A 26,116-nucleotide genomic window follows, 5' to 3' on the forward strand; every position below is an offset into this window, starting at 1 on the left:
CTTGGAGGATCTTGACATATATCATATATTCACAAATTTTGGTGAAAATACCATTCCAGAGGACAACTACAATTATTTGAGAAAGACGTCTACTGCTGCTCCTAAAACTGTCAAGTCCATGGTCAGGCTATAAGCTAATAATATAATGTGAAGTTTCTTTTCCTTTTAATTAGCACCATCATATACTGGCCCAATCTGACCTGAAATGATTATATAAGGAGAAAGAAAAAAATGAACTGATGTTACCTAGTTTGATAATGAAATGTGTGCAAGAAAACAACCAAGCTCAGAGAGCACTAAGCACTCCACTAAGGAAAAAACTATCTTTATTCAGAAAATATCTTTAGTCATAAATATCTTTATTCATTCACTATCTCTGCACTGGCACCCCACATCCAAGTTTGTAGAAGAGCAAAAAACAAGCCATCGGTAAATTTTTATTGGCTAGAAATTCAGAAAAATGCAAGACTAATGCAGCTACCTGAGTAACAATGTAAGGATGATGCTGAAATACACCACAATGTCAACCACAATGAGCCTGAGTGGCGCAGCAGACTAATGCTACTGTTAAAGGTAGTATTTAGCTTCCAGCTGCCTGCAATTACTGCAAGTTCAATTCTCACCAGGCTCAAGGTTGACTCAGCCTTCCATCCTTTCTAAGGTAGGTAAAATGAGGACCCGGTTTGTGGGGGCAATAAGCTGACTTTGCATAAAATATACAAAAGTATGAAGGCTATTGCTTAACGCCTTGTAAGCCGCCCTGAGTCTCCGGAGAAGGGCGGCATATAAATAATTTTTTAAAAAAAACCACCACAAAGTATAATGTCAAAGTACATTGTACTTCCATAAGAAAGAATGACCTAACCAGAAGATCCCAAAAAGAGCCTGCTGAATCAGACCAATGGGCATCCAGTATTCTTTGTCACACAAAGCCCAACTAGATAGTGTAACTTCTTGGTTATTCTTTAGTAGCTGGTATTTAAAATAAGCTGCTTGTAATTTGAAGATAACAGCAGTCCTATAGACAGGTAACAAATTTGCAATTTTAGCAAGAAACAGGTAGCCAGTTCTTGATCACTGGACTCCTAAATAATGAAAGATTATCCTGCTTGTAGAAGGTTGAAATGCTATCAGCACACAGAAAATAGGGTCTTGCCACCTTATTTTCTAGAGTTCCACAACATCTGGTACAAAGCGTCTATGGAGATTCTCTATTATCAAGGTCATAATTGTCCCAAAGGTGCTCATCAAAAGGCAACTGGACTTTCTTGGGATTTTTTTCCCCTTGAAAACGTTTAATTTCCCATCCAAGAAGCTGCTTCTTTAGATCTGAAGAAGCTTCTTGGATAAGAAGTGAAACATTTTCAAGGGGAAAAAAACCCCCAAAAGTCCAATTGTCTTTTGAAAAGTACCTTTGGAATATCTGGTATAAAGATGAGGGGACTCTCATCCAATAATTCTGAGGGGAAATCATAGCCGCAAGGAAGAATATTTCTGCATGCTGGAAAAAAGAGAGCATGTTGGAGTGAATGTTTATTGCTCCAAAATGTATTACAGTTAATATCATTAGTATAAATACTTAGGCAGATTACTTGTCTTTTAAGGCAACCTTTAAAAAAAGTTAAAAAGAAAAAACAAGAGCAAAACAAGAACATTGCCCAGATTGGAACAGAATGTTATGTTCCATACATTGTCCAGAAAATAAATCCTGTGTCAAGTACAACTGATCTGAGTTTTCAAATCATAGAATAATCAAGTTCAATGTTCTGGGAAGTCCAAATCCTTCCTATTAATCAGCTGAATCCATCAGTTAGGAAATGCACAGAAGAGAAATATTTGTAATTTTTGTCAACTCTCTTTGTCAACTCTTCCTCCTTTGTTCTCAAACCCACAAAAGAATATGACAAGAAGTCAGAAGCCACATTTAGGAAAAAAAGATATTTAATTTGTCAAGACAATTCTGAATCTTAAAAAGCCATATCTGATAAGAACCACTTCCCCAATCTTAGCTTAAAGAGTAGCGTGGATGAAACAGCAGTCGGGGACATTCCTCCTTAGTCTTCTGCCATTTACTCAGCTTGCATTAGCAGAGGGAGATTATATTATTCCTCATTATCAGAGCAGAGAATCTTTTAGCCAAAAACTAGAAGCAGACTCATCCTCTAGCAAGGTACAGAACAGCATTCTCAGCAAGACAGGCAGAAATCATGACTCAATGAGCGACTAGCCATGGTCTGAGTCAGTATAAACTTGGTCCTTCCACTTCCTGAGCACAGACTCTACAGGCAGGGTATGGTCCTCCTTTAGGCAGTAGAGAACACCTTTCCGATCAGAAGATGGCCCAAAGAACATTCGTGGAGTCACCTGTCCCCGCCACATTTGAAGGCTCCTTGTTTGGAGAAGTCTGTAAAAAAATTTACCTGCTCAAAATGCTTACACAATAAAAGCAGGCTAAACTTCAGAGGACATCAATCTAGGAGGCCAGGAGAAGTCTTGGTGAAAAGGCATTGCAAGAAATAGGCAGCGCTTCTTTTTATCAAAGTAGCTTCCTTCTCCTGCTAGTATATGAGAGAGAAACAGCACCCCTTTTCTGCCCAAGAGGGAAGAAGAAGAGGCAAAAATGGCACACAACAGCAGCATAAGGACAGGCAGGCCACAAGCCAGGAACTAGCACACCAAGGCATGAAGAGAAAGTGGGATATCATGAAAAGGACTGAAGGCATATCAAATAGATTTATTGAGGCGTAAGACTGTGCATCTCAGAACCCACTTCATCAGAGGTGGCTGGGAGACCACTCTACACAGGGGAAAGTTGTTGTTTCAGAGTAAAGCCAGAACCTGAACAATTCCACAAGGAACAGAACAAAAAAGATGAGAAAGGGTAAATCAGCACAATAAAATATCCTAAATGGAGGTGACTCATCCTCACCTGGTGAGGACAAGGTAAAGCAAGATAAGTAATGCCAAAAAGAGACAATTATGTTTCTGTAGTGAAACTGTCACTCCCAGATGTTTTTAAGCCTGACGGCAGCCATTCCCTAGCAAAATTCCATTTCAGCAGCACACAACCCTTTAACACTGGAATAGTTTGTGCAGTTACATAACACCACCCATCTCTTGCCTTGTGGAGCCCTCTGGCCTCTCCTTGCAATTAAAGTCCTTCACTTGCGCTTCATAGATCTGCATTTTTCCCCCCATCTAGGCCCATCAGTTATCTTGCACTCCCACTCTGGTTGGGATGATAGTCGTAGTCCTTCAGGTTGAGGGAAGATCAAGTTAAGGAAGGCTTACCCATATTGAAAGCACAATCGGCAATGAACCTTTTTGACAAAACAGTTACTGACATCAGTCTTGCAAATCCCACCATTTTATGTGTTGTGAAATGAAAGTATCATTTTAACATAGCTTTCTCCTTTCAGGTCCACTGGTGCCTCCAGCATGTTCAATCACCAACTTGGTTGTCAACGTCAGATAAGGATGTTTAAGACTCTGACCACAGTGTAAAAGTAAATCCTCCCTGCTGCATAAACACAGGCATTCAAAGTAAAACATCGAGCATTTTTTTAAAAAAATAAAATAAAATATGCGGCCTTAATTTTCATAACAGGGAGGGATTAACAAAAGAGGAGATAATAAGGATTCCAAAAACAATACCATGATGTCACATTCCAGGGCTTGGTCCAAAGGCAAGAAGGATCAGGAGAAAGCAAACAGGCTTCAAATAAAAAGTTCTTGCTACATTTGACCAGTTTCACTCTCTCCGTTAAGAAGAATGGCCTCTATTGAAGAAGAATTGGAGTGATACCCTTCTAATTTCCAAAATCTTCTCTTGTGGGAGTAGACATGAGATGGGAGGATGCAGGAAAGCATCTATTCCTCAAACAAGAGGCTGAATTGTGATCTGTAGAGTGGAACTCCTCAGCACTCATAACGCCATGTTTGTACAAAACGAACAAGATTCAATGCACTGAATGTGGCCCCATGATTGGTGGGGTGAAAATAAGGGAGGCTCTCAAAATACTGGCAAAACAGTGGTGGAATTATAAATTTGACTGAAGGCTCCAAGGAGAATAGAAGGCCCACTGTTCGAAACACAGAACAGGAGGTGGCATCCTGACCCAGTGATTTACTGGGTCAGATTTACTGTAACAGATGTCAAGTAGAACGCTTGGTTTATGCATGAGAAAAAGAAATGCATTGCCTCAGCAACCAAGATGAAATGTTCTCAGTTCCCAGGATAACATCTCCATTCTCCATGTCTATCTGAGGCCTTGCCCCAGTTAGATGCTCCTTTGTGGAGGCAGGCTTTGTAAGGCATCCTCAAGAAACAGGATGTGCGGAGATCAGGACTCAAAACTTCTACCATCTGTGCTTGCTATATGGAGATGAAGCCTAAGGCAAAACAAGACATTAAGAGGTTAGGTCCTTTACATTAGGAATGTAACTGGGAAAGAGACAGACTGATCTATTTTACCCAAAGCATATAAGCAGAAAAGGTCAGATAAGAATTCAGATGCTCCTAAAATTACAACAGAATAATCCAAGGCTTACCATTTCGCTCACTTGCCCATTCCTTCCATCTTTCTGAGCCAATGCTTGCTTACTCTGTGAGACATAAGCATCATCAGCACGCAGGGTAGAATTGGCACTGCCCATCATTTGGCTGTTGGCCGTAGCACGAGGGAGGATGACATCATACGGGGCATCCAACTGGAACCCACAAAAATAGTAAATAGTAAAAATGGGGTAAAAAGTATATTCATGTTTTTGGAAATGTGACTGTAATTGCAAAAGAAACCAAACCAGTATTGCTGATGCCAAAATATTTTAAGGCAATAAAAAGGCTTTCACAGGCTTATATTCTCAATAAAGGAGAATATTTGTAGCTCAGGGTTGAAATGAGGGCTCTTTGGTGCTCTCTGAGCTTGGTTGTTTTCTTGCAAACATTCCATTACCCAAACTAGGTAACATCATTAGTGCTGATGATGCTTATCTCGTTTAAGTAATGAAACATTTGCAAGAGAACAACCAAGCTCAGAGAACACCAAAGAGCCCCTCACTTGTATTTTCTCATTTCCTACAAGCTTAGAGACTCACTGAGGTCTGTCAAACTAGCCTTGACATTTGCTAGATCTTGTAACTATGATGTAGGTTTAGAATTGTGCAGGAGAAAATTGAATAGAACAAGGAAGACTGAGACATTTTAAAGGTAAACCACTGCTAAAAAGTAATTAAAGGGCACCATTCAGAAAGAATTTCTACCATTTTACTTTAGACCCACAACTGAAGGCTTCAAACCTTCCTGAACCCTTAAGCTTCTTGATTCTTTAATTGTACAAGTTCAAAACTTCAAAAACTGCTGGAGAAGGGATGGCTCTCACAGAAAACATCTGAGGCACTAAATTAATGTAGGCAACATCAACTCAGGTGAGAGTAACTGAACTGAGGTGAGAGTAACTGTAATTGAACAATTCCAGTTCAATTGTAAGGAGGCTGCAGGGAGGCCTGCTAGGCTCAAAACAGGCTGCGGGGCGGGGTGGGTGGGTGTCGCACACCCATGTATAGGGGGGGGGAGTGCAGGGGTTGCGCACACATGTGCGGGGGGCGTATATTGCATTATGGGTGCAGGCATGCGTGCTATCACACGCGCACGTGCACACTTTCGTCACGCGACAACAAAAAGGTTAGCCATCACTGGATTATACCCTCAAATCAGTGGTGAAATCCAAATTTTTTTACTACCAGTTCTGTGGGCGTGGATTGGTGGGCGTGGTATGGATTGGTGGGCGTGGCAGGGGAAGGATACTGCAAAATCTCCATTCCCTCCCCACTCCTGGGGGAAGGATATTGCAAAATCTCCATTCCGACCCCACTCTGGGCCAGCCAGAGGTGGTGTTTGCCGGTTCTCTGAACTACTTAAAATTTCCACTACTGGTTCTCCGAACTGCTCAAAATTTCCACTACTGGTTCTCCAGAACCTGCTGGATTTCACCCTGCCTCAAATCACTCCTGCTTGTGATGAGCCCTTTCCAACCTATACCTGACATTGTTTTTGGATTTAACATCTCAGACAAGCCTTCATTTTTCTGGTCAAGCATAGCTTGACTTCTTCTAACATCTTTTATAAACATGATTTGTTTGTTTTAAGCCTACTACCCAACAAATTAAGCTACAGATAAGCAAGATGAGAAGGAGAAGCAGCTGCCAGCACAACCGCATATTCACTTACAGGCCCACTGTGCATTAAAGTCATCTCTGTGGGCTGATAGACGCTTGTCAGAATCTGCCCATTGTATCCGCTGTATGGGGACACAGGCTTTTTAGCTGGAAAGAGAGAAACCACAGGACAATAACATTTAAATACACTATTCGAAACATTTTCACTAGCAAAACTAGATAGCATGGTTTGAATGGCAAGCTCTGGAGAAGAATGCTGGGCAATAACTTATATAAAATTATGTTGATTTTCTCAGAATGGGACAACCTGATGCGGTCAATTTACTGCAGCCAACTCACCATGGCCAACTCACCCCAGGACAATATATCTCAGGACAATTCACCATGGGACAACTCAATTGTGGGACAATTTAGCAATTCAATTTTAAGTATTTAAAATAATTTAGAAATTATTTTAATTTCTGTCATTCACATTCTATTTTGCCCGTCCTTTTGCATCCTTTTTTTAATGATTCTATTCCACCATTTCTTCAATATTAATGTAAGTCTTGTACCGCAGCAAGTTGACCATGGTGCTGAGTTGTCCTGGATCCAATTTTCTAGCACAGCCTTATTAGAAAGCTTCCCCCTGAGACTGTAGGGCTTCATGCGAAATAAGAGAAAGATTATACTAAAAGCAATTTTGGGGACAAAATCTCAACAACTGTTTGCAGCATCCCACAGCTTTTGGCTTTTTTTTTTTTTTTTTTTTTTTGCTGGCTTCCTATGTATACTTCTGGTTTCTGAAAAAGAATGCCCATTAGGGAAAAGGGACTCATTTAATGACCACTGTGTTTAACAACTGCAGCATTTGCTTAATGACCATGGCATTTAACAACTGCTGCAAAAAAAAAAAAAAGGTTGTAAAATTGAATGCAGTCACAGGGTGCCCCAACTTCACAACAACCATGACGTATGACTGTAATTCCGAGCTCAATTACAGTTGTAAGCCAAGGACTACCTGTATAGTGTATTAAAATGTTAGCATACTGTGTTTATGTGTCCAGGTACTTTTATAGCTCCAGGAGCAGGGAAAGATAAAAATAGAAAAAGAGAGCAAGAGAGACCCAAAGAAATAAAGTCACAAGTTTGTATAGAAGTATATACAGTAGTGGCCAAAATTGTGGAAACCTTTTGAGAAAAGTGTATTTTCTAAATCTAGCTAATAACACCACTTTTTTTTTTGGGGAGTAGTACCATAAAACTATATATCAATGGAAAGATAATTTAATTAAGAATATAATGCAGTAACTTTTATGAAGGATTTGCTATTAGAATAGCATTTACAGTATAAAGAAGTGAAACACGTAGAAAAAATGAGATATACAAAAATTATCACCATAGAAAAAATGAGATATACAAAAATTATCACCATGGAAGTTAATACTTAGTTGGGTAACCTTTAGCATGAATCACATGGAGTGAACCAAGTCTTTTAGTTCTGCAGCTGTTATAATGTGAAACCAAGATTGAATGATTTCTTCTATTAACTGGGTTTTATTGCTGGATGGCTTCTGACTAACAAGTTTCTTTAGTCTGCTCCATAAATTTTCAATTGGGTTAAGGTCTGGGCTATTCCCAGGCCATTCCAGGAGTGGAATATAATTATCTTGAAAAAGAGTGGTGTTATTAGCCATCAAACTTCAAAAATACACTTTTCCCAAAAGTTTTCCACAATTTTGGCCACTACTGTACTTTTTTAAAAAAACTAAACCCTTACAGCTCTTCCCCAAATTAATGGTATCCTTTCTTACAAGTACACCTGTATAAACACACATCTATAATTCTTTCCAGTGAGTTGCTGTTGCTTATTAGCATCGTCTGCTCAATGCACTCCAATGAAAAAGCCATCAAAAAGCTACTGGGACTTTTGTTTCATAAGCCACCCATAAAACAAAGTCTTGTTTGTGGGTAACTATAGACAAAGTAAGTTTTAATGAGCTCAAGGTGCTTGGAGACTTTCTCTGAACAAGAAAATCCATCTGGATTTATGGCACTCAAGAGACAATGTTGGTTGTCTTAATGCTCTGAAGTTCAGCTCTCTCCAGCCTTAGTAATATGGCTGATGTAATCAGTAAGCCAATGACCATAATTTCAAACTGACGCATGTACCTAAAATAAATCTTCCTTATTATATTGAGTCCATTTGTACAGTATATGATACATAATCAACAGGTTCTGTCCTGCATTGCATCAGATCTTACCCGGTTTCTCCTCAAATCATATAAAATAAAAAGATGAACTCAGCTACTGGATGTGCTATTCTAAATTGATTTTACCTTAGCTGAAAATAGTTTTAATGTGATATCTTGGTTTTTATTTATAGTACTACATTTCTATCTTTCTCAGCAGGAAGAGCTTCTGGCCATTTCAAAATATAGGGATATTTCTGAAGGTATGAGCCTAGAAATCTCATAAACACATAAATTTACTTATCACTTATCACTGTATAAACTTAGATATAAACTCCACTAGATTTACTTCCGTCCAATAAAATACAGCTGTAAAACTTTATTATTTTATTCTACATATAAATTTTAAGACAGAAAACCAAATTGTAGAGCAGCTCAGATTTAGCAAACCTGTCTGAGTTTTGAAGCTATGAAAAAATATTGTTCCATCTACTGAGCTACTGTCCAACAGTGTTAGAAAATTCAACTACAAAATTAGAGGAGACCAAGAACTGTTATAAGATCATAGAATAGAATTATATGGCATCAATGCTATCTAACTTCCCTGCCCCAAACGTGGGCCACAATGACAGTACCATTCTTGTACAGATTACAGGATATCCAGGACTCTTGGGAATCTACAAATTCAGGCAACCATAACAGAAGACCCTGAGATAGCAAGTTGTGTAAACCTGATTCTCTATCACCACCAGATGCATCAATTTTTCTGGTCTTCTCCAGCTCGGTCACAGATACCAATGACTATGATATGCCCCCATAGGCAACATTATGCTAAAAGTGGGGGAAGGGAGAAGCAGAGCAAATAATTTTTCAGGACAGTTAGTCCTTGACTTACAACCATTTGTTTAGAAACCATTCGAACTTACAACAGGACTGAAAAAAGTGATGTACAACCACCCCTCAAACCTATTACTGTTCCAGTACCCTATAATCATTTAATGGAAATTCAGGTTCTTGCCATGTGGCATGTATTTAAGACAGTTCCAAACACGCACACCCAAACCGCCCCCCACCCCGTGTCCTGGGATTGCCATTTCAACCTTCCTGGTTGGGTTCTGATAAGCAGAGTTAATGGGGGAAGCCAGGTTTACTTAATCATGATTCATTTAACAACTGTGGCAAAAAAAGGCCATAAAATTGGGCACAACTCACTTAACAACTGCTTCGCTTAACAATGAAAATTGTGGCCCCAGTTGTGGTTGTAAATCAAGGACTACCTATAATCATTTTCATGTCTACATAAAAACATGTTAAGATATGTTTAGCAAGCATGCAGTTCCTCTGATTACATTTTTTTTTCCTGGTCTCCTCACCAATATCACATGCCTACCTGAAGAAGGTTCGTCCATTGAGAAAGCTTTGTTCTCCACAAACATGCTTTGGGATTTCTGCTCCTTGAGGATTGTTTCATAGCCAACCCCCCGTGTGGGGTAGACATCATCCTCATAGGCCTGCTCTGGTCCTGGCTTGATCACCTGAGAAATCTCAGGAATGACATAAAACAAAACAAAAACCGAGGCATTGGAGACAAGAGCAATTGCCAATGTGGGGTCATCCCAAGTTGATCTCTGGTCCTGCTGGTTGCCATAAACATACATAACAATCCATACTATCCAGATGGCCATGGAAAAGGAAGTAGTGAGGAGAATGAAAACGGCATGCTTTCTCCAGTGCTTGTAATGTCCACACAAGACAGGCCATGTAGCAATGAAAGTAGCTACTTGCAGGAACATTACGTAGATGAGTGCCATGACAAAGTCCTCATTCTTCAGGTCACAGGGATCCTTGGCAGTACCATCATTCCTTACCACAGTAATAATGAGCCACTCAGTGTTGATGATGACTTCAACCAAGACGAGGACAAAAGCCATGCCGAAGGTGACCCATCCCCGAGGCCCAGTGTTTTGCCGGGCAAAGAAATTGAGACTGAGGCTATGGGCAGCCAGGCAGGAGAAGCAGATAGCAAAAAGGACACCAAAGAGGAAGCGTCGTGAAGCACATGTTGAGAAGTCTTGCTTGACAATGAAGGTAAAGGTCAAGCAGAAAAGCCCCAAAGTGCCCAACAGAAAGAAAGCTTGAGTCCCTATTAAGCTCTTCTTCCGATAGTCTTGGATAAAAGGCAGACTGGCCACTAAGACCACAGTGAGGACAAAGCTGATGACAAAACCAAAGCTGGCCACGGCTTCTAACACAATGCCCCAGGCGACAGATAGGTCACAGAGGTTGTAGTAGATGGAGTTTAAGTCCTTGCCACATCCTGGTGGTGGAGATGGTGGTGGTGAAGTCCCTTGAGCAAAACATGTTGTCATGGAAAGCACAAGAAGCCAAAGACATGGCAATTGTGTCCTGGGTGTAGCCATCACGATGGAATGATGGCAAATATTCTTGGCTCTTCAGGAAAGAACTAAAGAAAAAGAAAAGATACCGTGTCTATATGAAAATGCTGATATTTTTAGTATTTTTCTTCTCCAGACATATCCAATATTTTTGCAACTGAGAATCATTACTTGGCCTTTGGATCATGTATCAAGGATCACACACCAAATTGGACACAACCAAGACAAAGTAGGGCTTATTACACCTGAAAATAAACACTGTCCAGATGAATATTTTCCCTTAATCCTTGTGTCATATTAAACATTACAATATGATGGTAATCTTTAGAAGGGTTATGTAGCCAGAATTTTGGAGCCCATACAAAACTTTGAGGTCTCTCTAATTCCATTCTAGTTATGACCATGTTAGTTAGGCCTCTTTGGTTCACTTCTTCAAGTACCTTTAAGAGCACTACTAGGCTCTTAAATGTGTCTGTCATAAGTTGATTATTACCCTGAGAAATACTGGGGAAGATAGAAATGCTTACAGTGGGAGGGTTAGCCAAGGATCCAGGTTTATTTGATACAGCTCTACTTCTTAAAAGCACTTTTCCATGCCAGTCAAACTACATGTTCCAGAGGACAGCTAAATTTAGAACTTTTAATTATGAGAACATTCAAGTTTATTAAAGTAACAGAGCTGGGTGATTGAATATTATGCATCAAGACTTATTCAGCTTAATGGCTCTCGGAAACTTTACCCACCCCCACCCCCAAATCATGGGCCATGCTGGCTGAGGCTTAGAAAAGTTGTACTCCAAAAATCTGGAAGACAATTTATTTGGGAGAACAATGACTCAGCACTTTCTCCTGAGTTGTTTCCTAAATCTAGATCATAGAAGGCTAATAGCTAAGGCAAATCAAGAATTAATTTCCTAATCTGTGTATATTATTTAACTAACAACAGCACTCAGATCAATTTAAGGACATGTGATCCTACAGTTTTCTAAGGTCAGAAAATCCAGTAGTAGTGTCCAAAGTAACATTGAAGTCTAGGTTTAAAAAAACTGCAGCTAATATGGCCCTTCAGTAGCTATTTTTTCATGACACAAATTTAAATTAATCTGCCACTTTTAACTTGTGGTTGACCAAGCCTATGTGAATTCATGCCTCACTGAACCCCCAAAATTAGATTAAATCCATAAACTTAGGTTAAGTTCACTATGGGTAAAACATGATTCAGACAGAAGCCACAAGGAAACACATAGGTCAATTATTTGATTCACTATAAGGCAGTTCTTTATTTATTTGATTTATTTGATTTATTTGATTTGATTTTAAATATCGCCCTTCTCCAACAGGACTCAGGGCGGTGAACAGCCGAGATAAAACATAACATATAAAATTTAAAAAACAATTTAAAAGACATTAAATAATTTCGGCCCTCAATTTAAAACAACCCAATTAAAACCAATTTCAAATTAAAACCGAAAGGATGGGATCTAGCCAGCCCGGCTAGATGAAATAGATGTGTTTTCAGGGCCTGACGAAAAGTCCGGAGGTCTGGTATTGTGCGTATCTCTGGGGGTAGGTCATTCCAGAGGGCAGGTGCCGCCACAGAGAAGGCTCTCCCCTTGGGGGTCGCCAGCCGACATTGTCTGGCCGACGGCACCCTGAGGCGGCCCTCTCTGTGCGAGCGAACTGGCCAGTGGGAGGCTATTGGCGGCAGAAGGCAGTCTCGTAGATACCCGGGCCCTAAGCCATGGAGCGCTTTAAAGGTGGTCACCAACACCTTGAAGCGCACCCGGAAGACCACCGGAAGCCAGTGCAGCTCGCGCAGGAGAGGTGTCACATGGGAATGCCCCATCGCTCCTATAATCCCCCGCACGGCCGCATTCTGGACCAACTGGAGCCTCCGGGTGCACCCCAAGGGGAGCCCCATGTAGAGAGCATTGCAGTAGTCCAGGCGGGAAGTGACAAGTGCCTGAGTGACCATGCGTAGGGAGTCCCGATCCAGAAAGGGACGCAACTGGCGTATCAGGCCGACCTGATAAAAAGCCCCCCTGGCCACGGCTGTCATATGCTCTTCTAAAGACAGCCATGCATCCAGGACGACGCCCAAGTTGCAAGCCCTCTCCGTGGGGGCCAGTGATTCGCCCCCAATAACCAGCGATGGCACAGCTGGCTATATCGGGACGCCGGAAGCCACAGCCACTTGGAAGGGTTGAGTCAGAGCCTGTTTCTCCCCATCCAGGCCCGCACGGCCTCCAGGCACCGAGACATCACTTCAAGGGCATCACTGAAATTTATATTTCTGCCTCACTGTGTTTTGTGGCTTACAGCACAGTTAAAAACTTAGAGCAGTCTGAGGGACTATACTAAAGGAAGTATTATGACACTAAACTGTAAAAGTACTTATCAAATCTTAAACACAGAATTAAAAAAAAAATACCCTAAGATAGTGTTCCCCAACCTTTCCAGGTTTGTGGCCCAGCGTGGAGGGGGGAGAGGGAGAAAGGGGGATGGTTTTGTATGAGGGGCAGGTGCATGCGTGCCCCCACTCATGCAAGTGGCTCACCGTGAGCACCAGTAGGGCTGCGAGCGCCGGTGCCTGTGCACCAGCCCACCATCACACAGCCCAGTTGTGAATAAGTCGCAGCCCACAAGTTGGGGACCCCTGTCCCAAGAGACTAAAAGCCAAGAATCTGTCCAATATAACCAATCATCATCCGATGTCAAAAGCTACAAGCAGCAGTCTTTAAAAAGACGCAGAATAAGATGGCAGTAGCCACTGAGCAGATGGCCTGTCTAAATTAGAAAGAGAGGGTTTTTGTTCCCCTCTTCCTTTCTAGTTTCTGGGGAAATTAATATATTGGAAACACACAAGAGGTAGATGGGGTATCCTATCAACAAGAAAATCTCAATCAGGATACAAAGAGAAAATTGCTGCAAACTCCGCATAGGCATCAGGAAGGGCATCTAACCAGTAAACACACAGCTCCACCCACTTGTCCCAACCCCACTCTGAAGCAAGAGATTGCATGGTCATTTTTTGTTTTTTTGTTTTTTTAAAGTCAAGCAGGTTAGTTGGTATACCAATAAGCTGCTTTTGGTGGCTACTGGAAAAGCCCAAGGGATGAACATTTGATGTAAACATTTAACAAAGGTTCAAAGCAAGTTCAAGAGAGAGGCCTTTCCTTCTCCTGCGAGCAGTAGAAAAGGTTTGTGCCATCTCCCACTTCTTTTGCTAAGTTGTGACAGAGCTGCTAGTGACAGACTTGTGACATTTGCAGAGAGAAAAGGAGGCTAACACTACATCTTCTCTTTAGATCAGAGGTCTTCAAACTTGGCAGCTTTAAGACTTGTGGACTTCAACTCCCAGCTATGCTGCCTGGAGAATTCTGGGAGTTGAAGTCCACAAGTCTTAAAACTGCCAAGTTTGAAGACCTCTGCTTTAGATAAAACAGTGCAAGGGTTAAGGGGGGGGGGGGGGCGCAGAGAGGAGAGAAAATGCATAGACTCCGCATAAAGAACCATGGCTAAACTGTTCTCGGTAACAACCATAATAAGAACTCTGCCCCTCTATTTCATTGTATAAAACATTTGCCAGATCAGCTGGGTTCCTCTGAGATATCACCCTCTAGCCCTCCCTTTCCTGGGCTCTCACTCAGGACTGCCTAGTTCCCAGGCTCAGAGGAATCCATGTACTTCTAAAGTGGGGGTTGCTCGCATGTCTCCAAATCTGATTATTGCAAGACCAGGACCAATCAGGGCTAATGTGTGTTTCAAGGGCTGATACCTAGGAGCTTTGTAGACTTTGGTTTCCTCTCTATTTAGAAGGCAGCTCTGCCTAGAAGGTCTGACTTTTCCTCCATATGTAAATAAACCACTTCATGTCTATGGATTCGTGCCTTTTCAGATCTAAAAAGCAGCCATCCAGTTCCATAGGGGGAAAAAAACTCATTTCCTACTCATCCAGACTATCATCCTATTTACTGAACATTACAAGCTAAAGAAGAACTCTTAAACCTTCTCCATATCTGGCTTTTCAGTCTACCAATAGTAATCTTGACACCAAAGGCGTTAGTTTAAAGGGACCAAGAGTGCCATAATATAAAGCAACAATTTTTAGTAGGGATCCTTTAAAAGGGCCCGTTTGCTAAGGATCAGATCAGGAAGTCACTGAGCTCTTACTGTATACACTTGTTAGTGGATGTGTTAGTAATGTGGAATCTCAGTTGTTTGGATGAAAACTTGAGAATCTCAGTTATAAATTTAGTTTTTAATATTGTGCTGAACCTCTGGGGTTGAAAGCATATGAATCCTGTTTTCAAACAGCTAAAAATAATAATATTAAGGCAGGAAAGTTATAAGCTGTGGTTAAGCAAGAAAGCATCAGGCCAATGAATTTCCTGCCCAGTTGATTTCTATTTATTTAGTCTCTATGAATATTTTACTACCATTTCTGACAACATATTTTTAACCAGTAACAACGTAATAACCAAAATGAAATAACTAGCCCAAGTCATTGTCTCTTGGATGATGGTGATGATTCTGTGCAGTTTGGATTTATATAAAAGTTTTTTTTTAAGTTACCAACTTTTTTTCCAGCAGTGTTTCCATACAGTAAAAAATGGCAAGCTAATTTAATAAGAGCTTTTTAAACCCTATTAATTCTAATATTTACATGATCTTTTTCAAGCTTATGTAAATGAGCACTGGATAAGTTGCATGTTCTAGACATCAGAGATAGATTTACCATTATAGAATATTATACTTTTGTCTTAGAGATGATTTAGCATTATACTCTAAAAGCTACAGCATCCTCAATATCCCTTTAATATACTCAAGTACAGGCTTAGCAATGGAAGCATCAAAATATTTTAAGCAATACATACCATAGGAAGCTTGCAGATTTTAGAGATTTAAGCAAAATATCCAAATACTTGAACATCAAATATTCCTTTTAAAAATGCATTATCATATAACACCTTAAATTACTTATATAAACAAAAGCTAAGCTCCCTAATTTAAGAGACTGCTGAGCTACAACACCCATTGTTTCCTTATTAGCACAATATTGTGCCATTTCACTTTAAACAGCATTATTTGTGAAGCTTAAATCTACTCTGCATGACTTATCAGGAAACGAATCTCTTCCTCTCCCTCCCTCTCTCCCCCCCCCTCACACACACACATTCATTTTATGAATGGGGGAAAAACATTTGGGAAAAACATTTGCAAAATTTCAGTCAATTTAGAACATACCAATTATGACCCAAACAAATACACACCTGACAAGTGATGTGTGCAGCATCACTAACATGCTGGCCCTAAATAAATTATGGTTATTTGGAAGCTGTCAATTTTCTAGTTTTAAACCTGCTTGCTCCAGCTTCAGAATTAACACCACAAATGTAGGTATTTCTGGTATTTGAACTACTGTACTGCAAGTCCAAAGTTCATATAACTTAGTTTTTAGAAAAGAGGGCCTGGCAACTTGGCCTGCATATTCTAACTGTGGTGGAGGTCCCCCATTCTGGGATAGTTCAACATGAGGAAGGAAGGAATTTTGTCCTCCTTAGTGCAATATGTAATTTCCTCAATTCTCATTCCCTATCATAGCCGCCTATTTAATGTAGCTTCCTTGAGCATGACTCCCTCTATATACACACATATACATATTTATTCACACAAACACAGTGATTATTTTTCTCTACACAGCATAGGGTTACCAGTTCTGAGTTGCATATATATCCACACAGATACTAGAGGATAGTGATGAGACACAAAAACCTAAGATTTTGTCATCTTTTAGTGAATGACTGGGGTTTTTTTAAATATCCCAAATATAGCTGTCCTATCTAACAACAAGAAAAATCTGAGGTCAATGCATCGTCTGTTAGCAGATGATGTAGCCTTTTTGCTAAAATTCATGCAATACAGATTTTATCCAATCAATGCCTGGATAAAATCAGAAAGGCTGGATTAAAAATATACTAAACAAATAGGGATTCAGAGCAAGCTAGTTACTGTCATCTCTATTCTTAGAACAAGCACTTTTGCCCTGCTCCCATGTGCTCCAACAAACTACTTGATTCAGCATTAATTAATGTTGCAGAAGCCTTAAGTAAACATTGATGCTTACTTCCCTGCCAGTTCCTTGGAAATCCACCCCCAATAAACTTCCTCAAACTACTGATCAGTAAGATAGCTTAGCTGTTAACCTTTCTTTAGTTCCAATCTTGAATCAGCAGAAACAGACCAGTGTTTAGGATACTGTTACGTTGGTGAGGGCTTTCATTTTTTCACTTAGGAAAAAAAATTCAAATCAGAATATAACTAATACTTGATAAAGGACTAAAACAGATATGCCTTTCCCCCCATTTATGACTCTAAAAGGAATGGGGGAGGGGAAGATCCAGTGGTGAAATTCAATTTTTTTTACTACCAGTTCTGTGGGCGTGGCTTGGAGGGCGTGGTGTAGCTTGGTGGGCGTGGCAGGGGAAGGATACTGCCAAATCCCCATTCCCTCCCCACTCCTGGGAAAAGGATATTGCAAAATCTCCATTCCCATCCCACTCTGGGGCCAGCCAGAGGTGGCATTTGCCGATTCTCCAAACTACTCAAAATTTCCGCTACCGGTTCTCCAGAACCTGTCAGAACCTGCTGGATTTCATCCCTGGGAAGATCCATGCTATCATTCTCTCCAATTAGAATTCATTTCTTGTACAATGCTCATTCACATGTTATAGCCCCCAGATGCAATTACAAACATGTAATTTGTAGGAGGCATCACTCTAGGAAGCTTCTCGTATTTCTAAAGTTGTTCTCTGGATAATGGCACTGAATCACATCTGGTCAGATAAGTCATTTGATGAGAGGACACTTTCAAACTTACAATCCCTGACCAGTAATAATCACTATGTGCAAAACAAAAATAGAAACTCTGCATTCTACAATACATTATGTGAAGGCTCTCTACATGGCAGCTCTTGATTAAAACATTTGCTTATCCTTGTTGTGGTACCTGAGATTTATCTTAGTTTCGTCTAGAACGACCCCACTATCTAGGGATGATCTGGAGACCCATATCAACATTGCTTATTTCATTTTAAGAATGCAGCAGGCTTCTCCTCCATACATCTTCACTTAGCAGGAGAAATAAAAAGCACCTCTGTTTGAAACTCACTGCTGGTTGGAAAAGGCAGCTTTGCTCCAGATGGATTAAAGATGAGCTACTTTCCTGGATTTACTTTTCCCAGATTCTCTTTGCAAATAACATGTGGCATTTTAAGAAAGAGAGGATGGAAATATTGCTTGAGGGGAACAGCATCAAGGGCCTATGAGAAGCCGCAGTTCTGACATCTGGTTTCCATGGCAGGCCAGGAGGCACAGTACATTTTTATTAAACACTTCTGTTTCAATTTCTCCACTTTTACCAAATGATACATTACCCTAGATGCTTTTATGAGCTGCCTTCTCATTGCATCCATAGACAACACAAAGTAAGTACAGTTTACCCACAAATATATAATAGTCCCCCTCTCCCCAATAGCTTTCAGAGAGTACAGAAATAATAGGAAAAGTTGCTTTATTTCTATAGGTAATTTTTCTTTCCAAGGCAAACTGCAGAACAGCCCCGAAACTACAAAGGCCTAGAAATTCCTTTCTTCTATGATTCACACCTCTGCAGGAAACAGGCACCATTTCCAAGGTATCTAGAAGCAATTACTGGCTCTGACTCAAGAAGGTTGGCTGCTTCCAGATGAATCTCTGTAGTAGGCAGGAGAGGTGGAAATGGCAGAGGAAGGAGGAAGCAGTGAGCAATTATTTCTTTTGGCCGGCAGGAGGGGAAAAGAAGGCATAAAATAGCAATAGCATGTAGACTTATATACTGCCCCACCGTGCTTTACAGCACTCTCTGGACAGTATCAGCATATTTCCCCCAAACAATGTTGGTTCTCATTTTACCGACCTCAGAAGAATGGAGGGCTGAGTCAACCTTGAGCCCCGTGAGGATCGAACTCCAGGCTGGGGCAGAGTTAGCCTACAATATTGCATTCTAGCCACTGCACCACCAGGGCTCTTATAAATGCATAACCTTGTAATGCAGTCTAGAGTTATGTTGTTATTAACAATTTATGATAGCCTGAATTCTGCAGACCAGCTTTGAGAGGTCAAACAGTATCCATAATACTGACTGAAGGTATCAGTCTATATTATATATTGGCCTAATTCCAAGAGCATACGCACTGACATTCCTCAATTGATGTTCATCAGATGGTTTGACTGCAACTCCTATGAGCCTCAGCCACAAAGGCTGAAAGTTAGAAACGACAAGAGTTGTAAACCAAATATATTGCCATTACCTGACTGGGAAACATATTATTCCTTCTCTGAAGGCTCCAGATGTCAAAGCGACTGAGTAATTCTGCAGTGTTATCTGTTGAAGGGTATTTTGATAAGGAAGCTTGATAAAATCATGGAAACGGTTTGTAGCAGCTTATGAATTATTACTTCAAGAGAGCCAGTTTGGTGCGGTGGTTAAAACAACAGATTAGGCCCTGGGAGACTATGAGCTGCTTGAAGCACAAAATCAGCTGAGTGACCTTGGGCCAGTCTCTCTGCCTCAGCCCTAGGAAGGAAGTAATGGCAAGTCACTTCTGAAAACTTACTTGCCAAGAAGACTTCAGGGACTTGTCCAGGCAGACGCTAGGAGTCAACACTGACTTGAAGAGGCATACTCACACAGATTCCAACTTTACCCATTTAGCCTAGGAAAGTACTGGAAGACCTCCAAGGTTCCTTCCAACTCTATTATTCTATCTTCTATGTTCCCAGTCAAGAAGCAAAGTCCCAGTTTAATTTAGTTCATGTTTGTTTGCAGAATAGAGGCAAAAAGGAAATGTTCTCCTTTGACTTACTCACAACCCTTGTGAATGCTTGCCCAAACTCAAGAGTTCTGTATCTTAGCACAGTACAACAAATCCTTAGACCCAGTGGTGGGATTCAGCCAGTTCGCACCACTTCAGGAGAACCGGTTGTTAACATTCTGAGCAGTTTGGCAAACTGGTTGTTGGAAGAAATCATTAGGGCAGAGAACCGGTTGTTAAATTACTTGAATCCCACCACTACCTAGATCCCCCTACCTGAAACCAAAAAGGATCCATAAGGTAGCTTGGTTCTTAAAGCCAACTCACCACAATTCTCCACCCTTTATGAAACATGAAATACCACCAAATGGCTTTAAAAAAAAAATAATAATAATAATTCCCAGGCACATTTGTAGTTTCCCTTTCTTCCCAATGCCCTAGGCCCTAGGGGATAAAATATATTGTTCAATGTCATGCTCCTAACCACTCCAACCAGTCAAAAGGTTTGAGGAGGGCTCAGCAAGAATTTGAACCTGGGGTTCTTTTGTTTCACGTTTAACAGTTGTTGCATTTCTCAATCCCCTTTGCTGGGAGGGACTGAGTGGAAGAATGTGAGTGTGTGTACTTTTTCTTTTTCTTTCTTTCTTTCCCTCTCTCTCTCTCTCTCTCCCTCCTCCCCCTCTCTCTCCCCCCCTCCCTGTGTGTGTGTAAAGGGAGACAGAAATACATCAACCATTAAAGAATCCCTCTTTTGCCTTGCAAATTCCCAGTCACCATATTAAGCCCCTGGGCGCACTTCACCACCTTTTGGGAGGGGCTATTTGTTTTCCTCTTTCCTCAATCACACTCCTCAAACAAAACATTATAGAATGTTCCCGATTGGTTTTAAAGCTTTAAGCTTTTAACCTTGCTATGGTGGTTTTGTGGTTTTTTTTTTTTTTAAAGAAACAACGTCGGATAATCCAAACGCATATCCCTATATTTAAATGCCTACTGCGCGCACACACGCACACCCAACACCTATCGCCACCCTTAAGTTATACTTTTAGAAAAGAACTGGGACCATCCACCAGCGGCTCCATAGTTCCGGCGTGTGTTAAGATGACCTGACCGCGCCAGTTCCTACAAAGCAGAAGCGAAGGAGAACCGTCTAACAGGAAGCAAGGAGGGCTGCTTTGTATTTTAAGGCATTCCTTCCTTTCCCCCCCCCCACCTTCCCCGCCGCTGCTGTTTCTGAAAGAAACCAACCCCCCCACCCCTCCTTCCATGCTTCAAGTTACCTTCTGGGTCAGCAGAAGAAGACCCCGGGCTCGGCTCGGCTCGGCTGCGAACCAACTCCCTCCGCAGAAGAGAGGAGTTCGCGTCCCCAGCGAGGACCCAAGCCCCAACGCTTACCTGCTTTAGGTAGGGCAAATAGGCGCTCCTCCCTTCCAAGAATATCGGAGATCTACGGAGCTGAGGATCCGGTGGGATTGGCAGTCCGGCCGGCCGGCCCCCCCCCGGGACCCTTTCTCCCACTGGCCGGAGCCGAAAGTTGAGCTGGAGGGCGCGGGTGGCGGGAGAAGGGGGAGGCGTGTCGTGGCGAGGCTGGGAACGACGCGGGTGGGAGGCGAGACTGAGCAAGGTCTTCTCTTTTTTCCCCCCCTTCCTCGAGTGACGCTCCCGGGCTTTCTGTTCTGGGAAGCTACCAGCTTGACACTAGCATGACATCAGGCTCCATTCAGGGTGCTTATCAGGCCGTCTGCCATCCTCTCTGGGCAACCAGATTGCAGGCTAATAAATCACCGCCGTTGCTCCGCTTCTCGGCTGGCGGAGAAATCTTTGGGTGTCGAGTAACCGAGCTCTCGCCTTACGTACCAGGAGCCCCGTCCCGCCTCCCTCGGCTCATCCCCTGCCTAGGTTCTGTGTGGCGCTGCAATTCCAGACCTGGTTTTGTAGCTGGCGCTCGGGCTGGTTTCATCCACGCCTCTTCTCTTCTTTTCTGCGTTCTGGCTGTGTCCGAGACAACAAATCCCATCCCAGGAGTTGAAAGAGTCGAGAATCTGGTTGGTTTGACTCCAGAGGGACGTTTTTTGTTTTGTCCCCCCCCCCCCCTCTTCAGTTTAGTTTCACCAAACGCCCAAGTGAGGAAATTCCTGGAGAACTCTGCATAGCCTCAGAGGAGCTGTATACAATTGGTGTTATTCAACCTTTGGTGTTGAAATTATGCCAGGGGTTAGTCTTAAATTTCCTTGATATTTTGAGGATAGGAATCGGATACTTTACTGTCAGTTTGAATGTACACTACTCGGCATACATTAAAATGAAATTACCTTGCATACAGCTCTCAAAGGGTCTCCACCTCTAATATAAACATAAACATGACAGGATAAATAAATAAATACAAAATTATGCATGTACCCACATATATTATATGACACCGAGAAACAACACAGTCTACTTCGGATATATACATGTACATGGCAAGAGAAACAAATCTTGCAAGTTTACCAGACGGATGGCATAGGGAACAAAAGCAGTTACAGAATCTGGAAGTCCTGCTAGAAATACTTCGAAACTTCCTCCCAGAGGGGAGCAACAGAAACAGACTGTAAAGTGGGTGTGTGGGGTCTCTAACAATGCTTTGAGCTCTAAGCACATAGCTTAGATCCACTTTGAAAGCGGGAGAGGGTGAGTTCAAGCGCTGCCTTAGTCATGAAAGGCAACTGGGTGATGATTTGGGTCAGTCCCTCTCAGCCCGACTCACCTCGCAGGGAAAATGGAGGAGGAGGAAGGTGTGTTTGGATATGTTTGCTGCCTTGAGTTATTTGTAAAGATAACCAAGGCAGGATACAATGGAGAAAGAAACGAGGAGGATTGCTGGCTTTAAGGGTAGGGTGGGGCCTGTCTGCCTTTTTTTACCTGTTAGTCATCCTGAGGTCAGCAGCCCAATTACACAAATTAGAGCTGGAAAGATGGCAACCTGCCTGCTAGGGTAGCAGCTATAATTCAGCCAAACTATAAATTAATAGCACCATTGGCAATAGAATAGCATATAGCATTGCCAAAAGGGCAGATTTGTCCCAGGGAGCGTTAGCATAGTGAACTACTGGCTGTGAGGGACTGCTTTGGGATACAGACATAGTCCACAGAATGATTCCTGAAGTACATAGTTACATAAAAAAAAAGAAATGAAATGAAGTATGAGCCCAATGTGACAAAGTAAGAGAATGGAGAAGTATTGGATATGTAAATCCTTTTTTTGAGATTGTACATAGTTCTCAAAAGGTTCTTCTGCTATAATTGCCCATAGTTGGCAAACAGAGAGGGATTAGCCTTCTGTGGTTGACTCTGTTGCTTTCTATAGATGTCTCTAAATCTTCCGGCTACTGTGGGGCCCTCAAGTTGGTTCAAAATCCACCTCCAAAGACACTTTTGGGCAGAGCAAATAAAACCAGGTGATTTACTATTCAACCATAATGCTGACCACATTTCATTCTTGAACGGATTTAAACTGAACTTTAACTCAGATATTCTATCCATGCTTAAAGTATTTTATGAAAACTTGAATATACAGTAGTGAAACATTTCTCATTTTGTTCCATTTCCTAATATGGAAATCAGAAGATGTTTTAACACACCTGAATCTGACCTTTTTCAAACAGCATAAATACAAATGAGGTTGGTGAACAGAGATTTTAAGAGTACAGATAGTTCGCGACTTAAAGCCACAATTGAGCCCAACATTTCTGTTGCTAAGTAAGACATTTGTTAAGTCAATTAAGTGAATCTCTGCAGTTGTTAAGTTAGTAACATAGTTGTTAAGTGAATATGGATTCCCCATTGACTTTGCTTGTCAGCAGTCCATAAAAGGTGATCACATGACCCTTGGACATTGCAATCATCATAAATATGAACCAGTTGCCAAGTGTCTGAATTTTGATCACATGACCATTGGAAAGCTGCAACAGTCGTAAATGTGAAAAACATAAGTCACTTTTTTTAAGGGCCATTGTAACTTTGGTCACTAAACAAATGGTTGTCAGTCAAGGACTATCTATATTCAAAAGCATACTTTCAAAAGTTGGTGATGTCTATTTCTGAATATTTTTTGAAAAAATGGTTAATGGCTGGTTAAAAAGTCACAGATAAAAAAAAGGCATCCTGGGTGAAAGAAGGACAGTGGGCAACCAACCAGCCTTGTGCATTCTTTCAAAACAATCCTCAATTTATATTCAAAAATAGCCCAACTAACAGGATACAGGTATATGGGAGGAATTAAGTAGAGTACTAGGGAGGCTTACTCTCTTTACCATATACTCCTCCTCCATGACCTCCTGCAATAGTCCCCCCATCCCAAAAAATAATAAAAACTGTAAAAAGTATGGTGGTATGAAACTCTTTCTTAACAATGGGAAATCTGTAATGAACTCATTGGCAACAGAACCAGCAATCAAAAGCTGGTTCTCTTTCCTGATTTAAATTGGTTCTAGTGCTCTTTCAGAAGAGCATTAAGCCCATATCTATAAAGAGTCCCCAATAAGACTTGATAAGCATTTCAAAAATTGCTGTTTCGAGCTTTACATGGCCAGATTCTTCTATGGATCTCAGGTGTCCAGTTTCTTCTCTCTTGCAGCCCAAGCCAAATGGCCATAGAAATCCATGACCAAAGGAGAGAGGTATAGTCCATAGCAGCCTGAAGATGATAATAGGAGCTGGCTGGATCCTAGCTCCTAATCCGAACTGCAATCCTTTTATCAATGAAGCATGCTAGATGGTATCCATTGTCGAAATGGTACTGGAAAAAAGAGGCAAATACTACTTTAAAACTAGAAAAGCCACAGACAACTTTAAACTTATATTGTGGGCAATATTCATATTTTTTATTTATTTGTATTCCACCTTTACAATTTTTACTTACAACTCAAGGTGGCAAACATATTGAGTATACCTTTCACCTCCTATTTTTTCCCCAAAACAACAACCCTGTGATGGGCTAGGCTGAGAGAGATAGTGACTGGTCCATGCCTAATGCAGGACTAGAGTTCAGAGGTTCCTGGTTTCTAGCTTAGTGCTTTAACCACTAGACCAAACCGGCTCTCATGTTTATATAAAAGAAATGCCTAAATACTTAGTTCTTTCCTCTGGCTTTGTGTTAAGGAGTTTGATGGGTTCCTTTAGACTCGGACTGATGTAAGGAGTGTATTATATATCTTGGGGTGATTGTTCCCCTTTTTGTAAAGTTGTTCTCCTTCTGTTTTTATTTGGTGAAGCTGCCCAGTACCCTTTTGGAAATGAGCAGCCTAGAAAATTGATAAACAAACAGATACATCTCCTGGTGACCTTTTTGCAGTTCAGATTAAAACAGGATTCATCATAAACCTGCTTTGTATTTGCCTCCTAATTCCAGTTTATTGCCCTAAGATTTCTACGTATGTTTCTTTCCTACCTGGTCATCACTTCCTTGTTCACCCTGTTCCTTCTTTTTAAAAGATTATGGCCTTTTGTTCTTTAATGTTTCCGCACTATTTACACCTGCCTAATCTGGTCCTTTTGGGATTTCTTGATTTAAAACCTGTGCTAATTCTGTTTCCTTTTCCTCATGTGGATGGCAGCCCACAGGCCTGATGGTTAGGGCCACAGACCTCACAATCAGTAGCCATCTGTTTTGTGGTGAAAACTCACCTCCCAACCATCTCCTGAATGCCAGCTTTCACTTTTAATTTCTTCAGATTCTGCTAGTGTATTAGACTCAAGCTATTAGACCTGCTTGGGTTTTAGCAAAAATATCCAAGCTAGGTTACATTTTAACATGTTAAAATGTTTATTTTAAAATGTTTATTATAAATGGGCTAAACGTTTAGCCCATTTTTTTCATGTTTTATTTTTACTAACTTGTACTTGACTGCTCCCGTTATGTGTTGCAGTCTTTAAGTTTTATAGCATAATAAATTTCTATTACAATAAGAATACTCATGTTCACAGTCATAATTTTGTAACCAGTAATGCCAATAAAGCACTACTGTTGCAGGTTGTATGTGTATTTGTTGAGTGTATCTGTCTTCAGCAAATGGATGTGGACTCAGATCTATTTATTATTTACTAAGTTAAAAGTTCTAGGCAAGACCACAAAATAATCAGTAGGATACATTGCTTCACTGAATGCATAAAATAGGATGGTACAATTATGGCTCACTCACTCCAGAGCAGGATGGGCTTGTGCCAGATTTCCAGTACTACACATCACACCCAATCTGATCAAATACACTAAAGATCAAGATACCCAGAATCAATTTTTGCCTCATTGGCTACTTTCAAGTTGATGGACAAATATACCAACAAATCAGAGGAGCACCTATGAAATCACCACTCTCAGGACTCGTAGCAGAGACCATAATGCAGCACCTGGAAACTATAGCACTCCCACAGATGCATCCTAAATATAGATTTAGTATGTAGATGATACCCCATCATAATAAAAAAGGAACAACTAGAAAAGACACATGAAACAATCAACATCTTCAAAGAAATAAAATTC

General features: G+C 41.1%; 1 protein-coding gene across 3 annotated transcripts; it reads right to left on the minus strand.

Annotated features, from left to right (window-relative positions):
- Window positions 1-1,923: 1,923 nt before the first annotated feature.
- GPRC5C (G protein-coupled receptor class C group 5 member C) lies at window positions 1,924-25,606 on the minus strand. 3 transcript variants are annotated; one of them, XM_034412742.3, is made up of 5 exons: window positions 20,995-25,606; window positions 9,739-10,812; window positions 6,230-6,324; window positions 4,552-4,710; window positions 1,924-4,392 (listed from the first exon to the last, which is right to left on the minus strand). In XM_034412742.3, the coding sequence occupies exons 2-5, from the start codon at window positions 10,766-10,768 to the stop codon at window positions 4,360-4,362; spliced, it is 1,317 nt and encodes a 438-aa protein (XP_034268633.2). In that variant the 5' UTR covers window positions 10,769-10,812; window positions 20,995-25,606; the 3' UTR covers window positions 1,924-4,359. The 3 variants fall into 3 exon arrangements, with proteins under 3 accessions (XP_034268633.2, XP_034268635.2, XP_034268636.2); XM_034412744.2 differs by having other exon boundaries at window positions 20,880-25,606; XM_034412745.3 differs by lacking the exon at window positions 20,995-25,606 and adding an exon at window positions 19,096-19,383.
- Between the last annotated feature and the right edge of the window lie 510 nt (window positions 25,607-26,116).

This window comes from Pantherophis guttatus, chromosome 2, assembly GCF_059756535.1.
Source record: "Pantherophis guttatus breed Tessera chromosome 2, ASM5975653v1, whole genome shotgun sequence".
Lineage (NCBI taxonomy): Eukaryota > Metazoa > Chordata > Lepidosauria > Squamata > Colubridae > Pantherophis > Pantherophis guttatus.

Coding starts and splice junctions, on each gene's coding strand:
- GPRC5C (XM_034412742.3), bottom strand. CDS start 10,768: ATGGCTACACCCAGGACACAATTGCCATGTCTTTGGCTTCTTGTGCTT. Junction 4,711..6,229: donor CTTTAATGCACAGTGGGCCT/GTAAGTGAATAT, acceptor TGTGGGTTCCAG/TTGGATGCCCCGTATGATGT. Junction 4,393..4,551: donor ATGGGCAAGTGAGCGAAATG/GTAAGCCTTGGA, acceptor GTTTTGCCTTAG/GCTTCATCTCCATATAGCAA.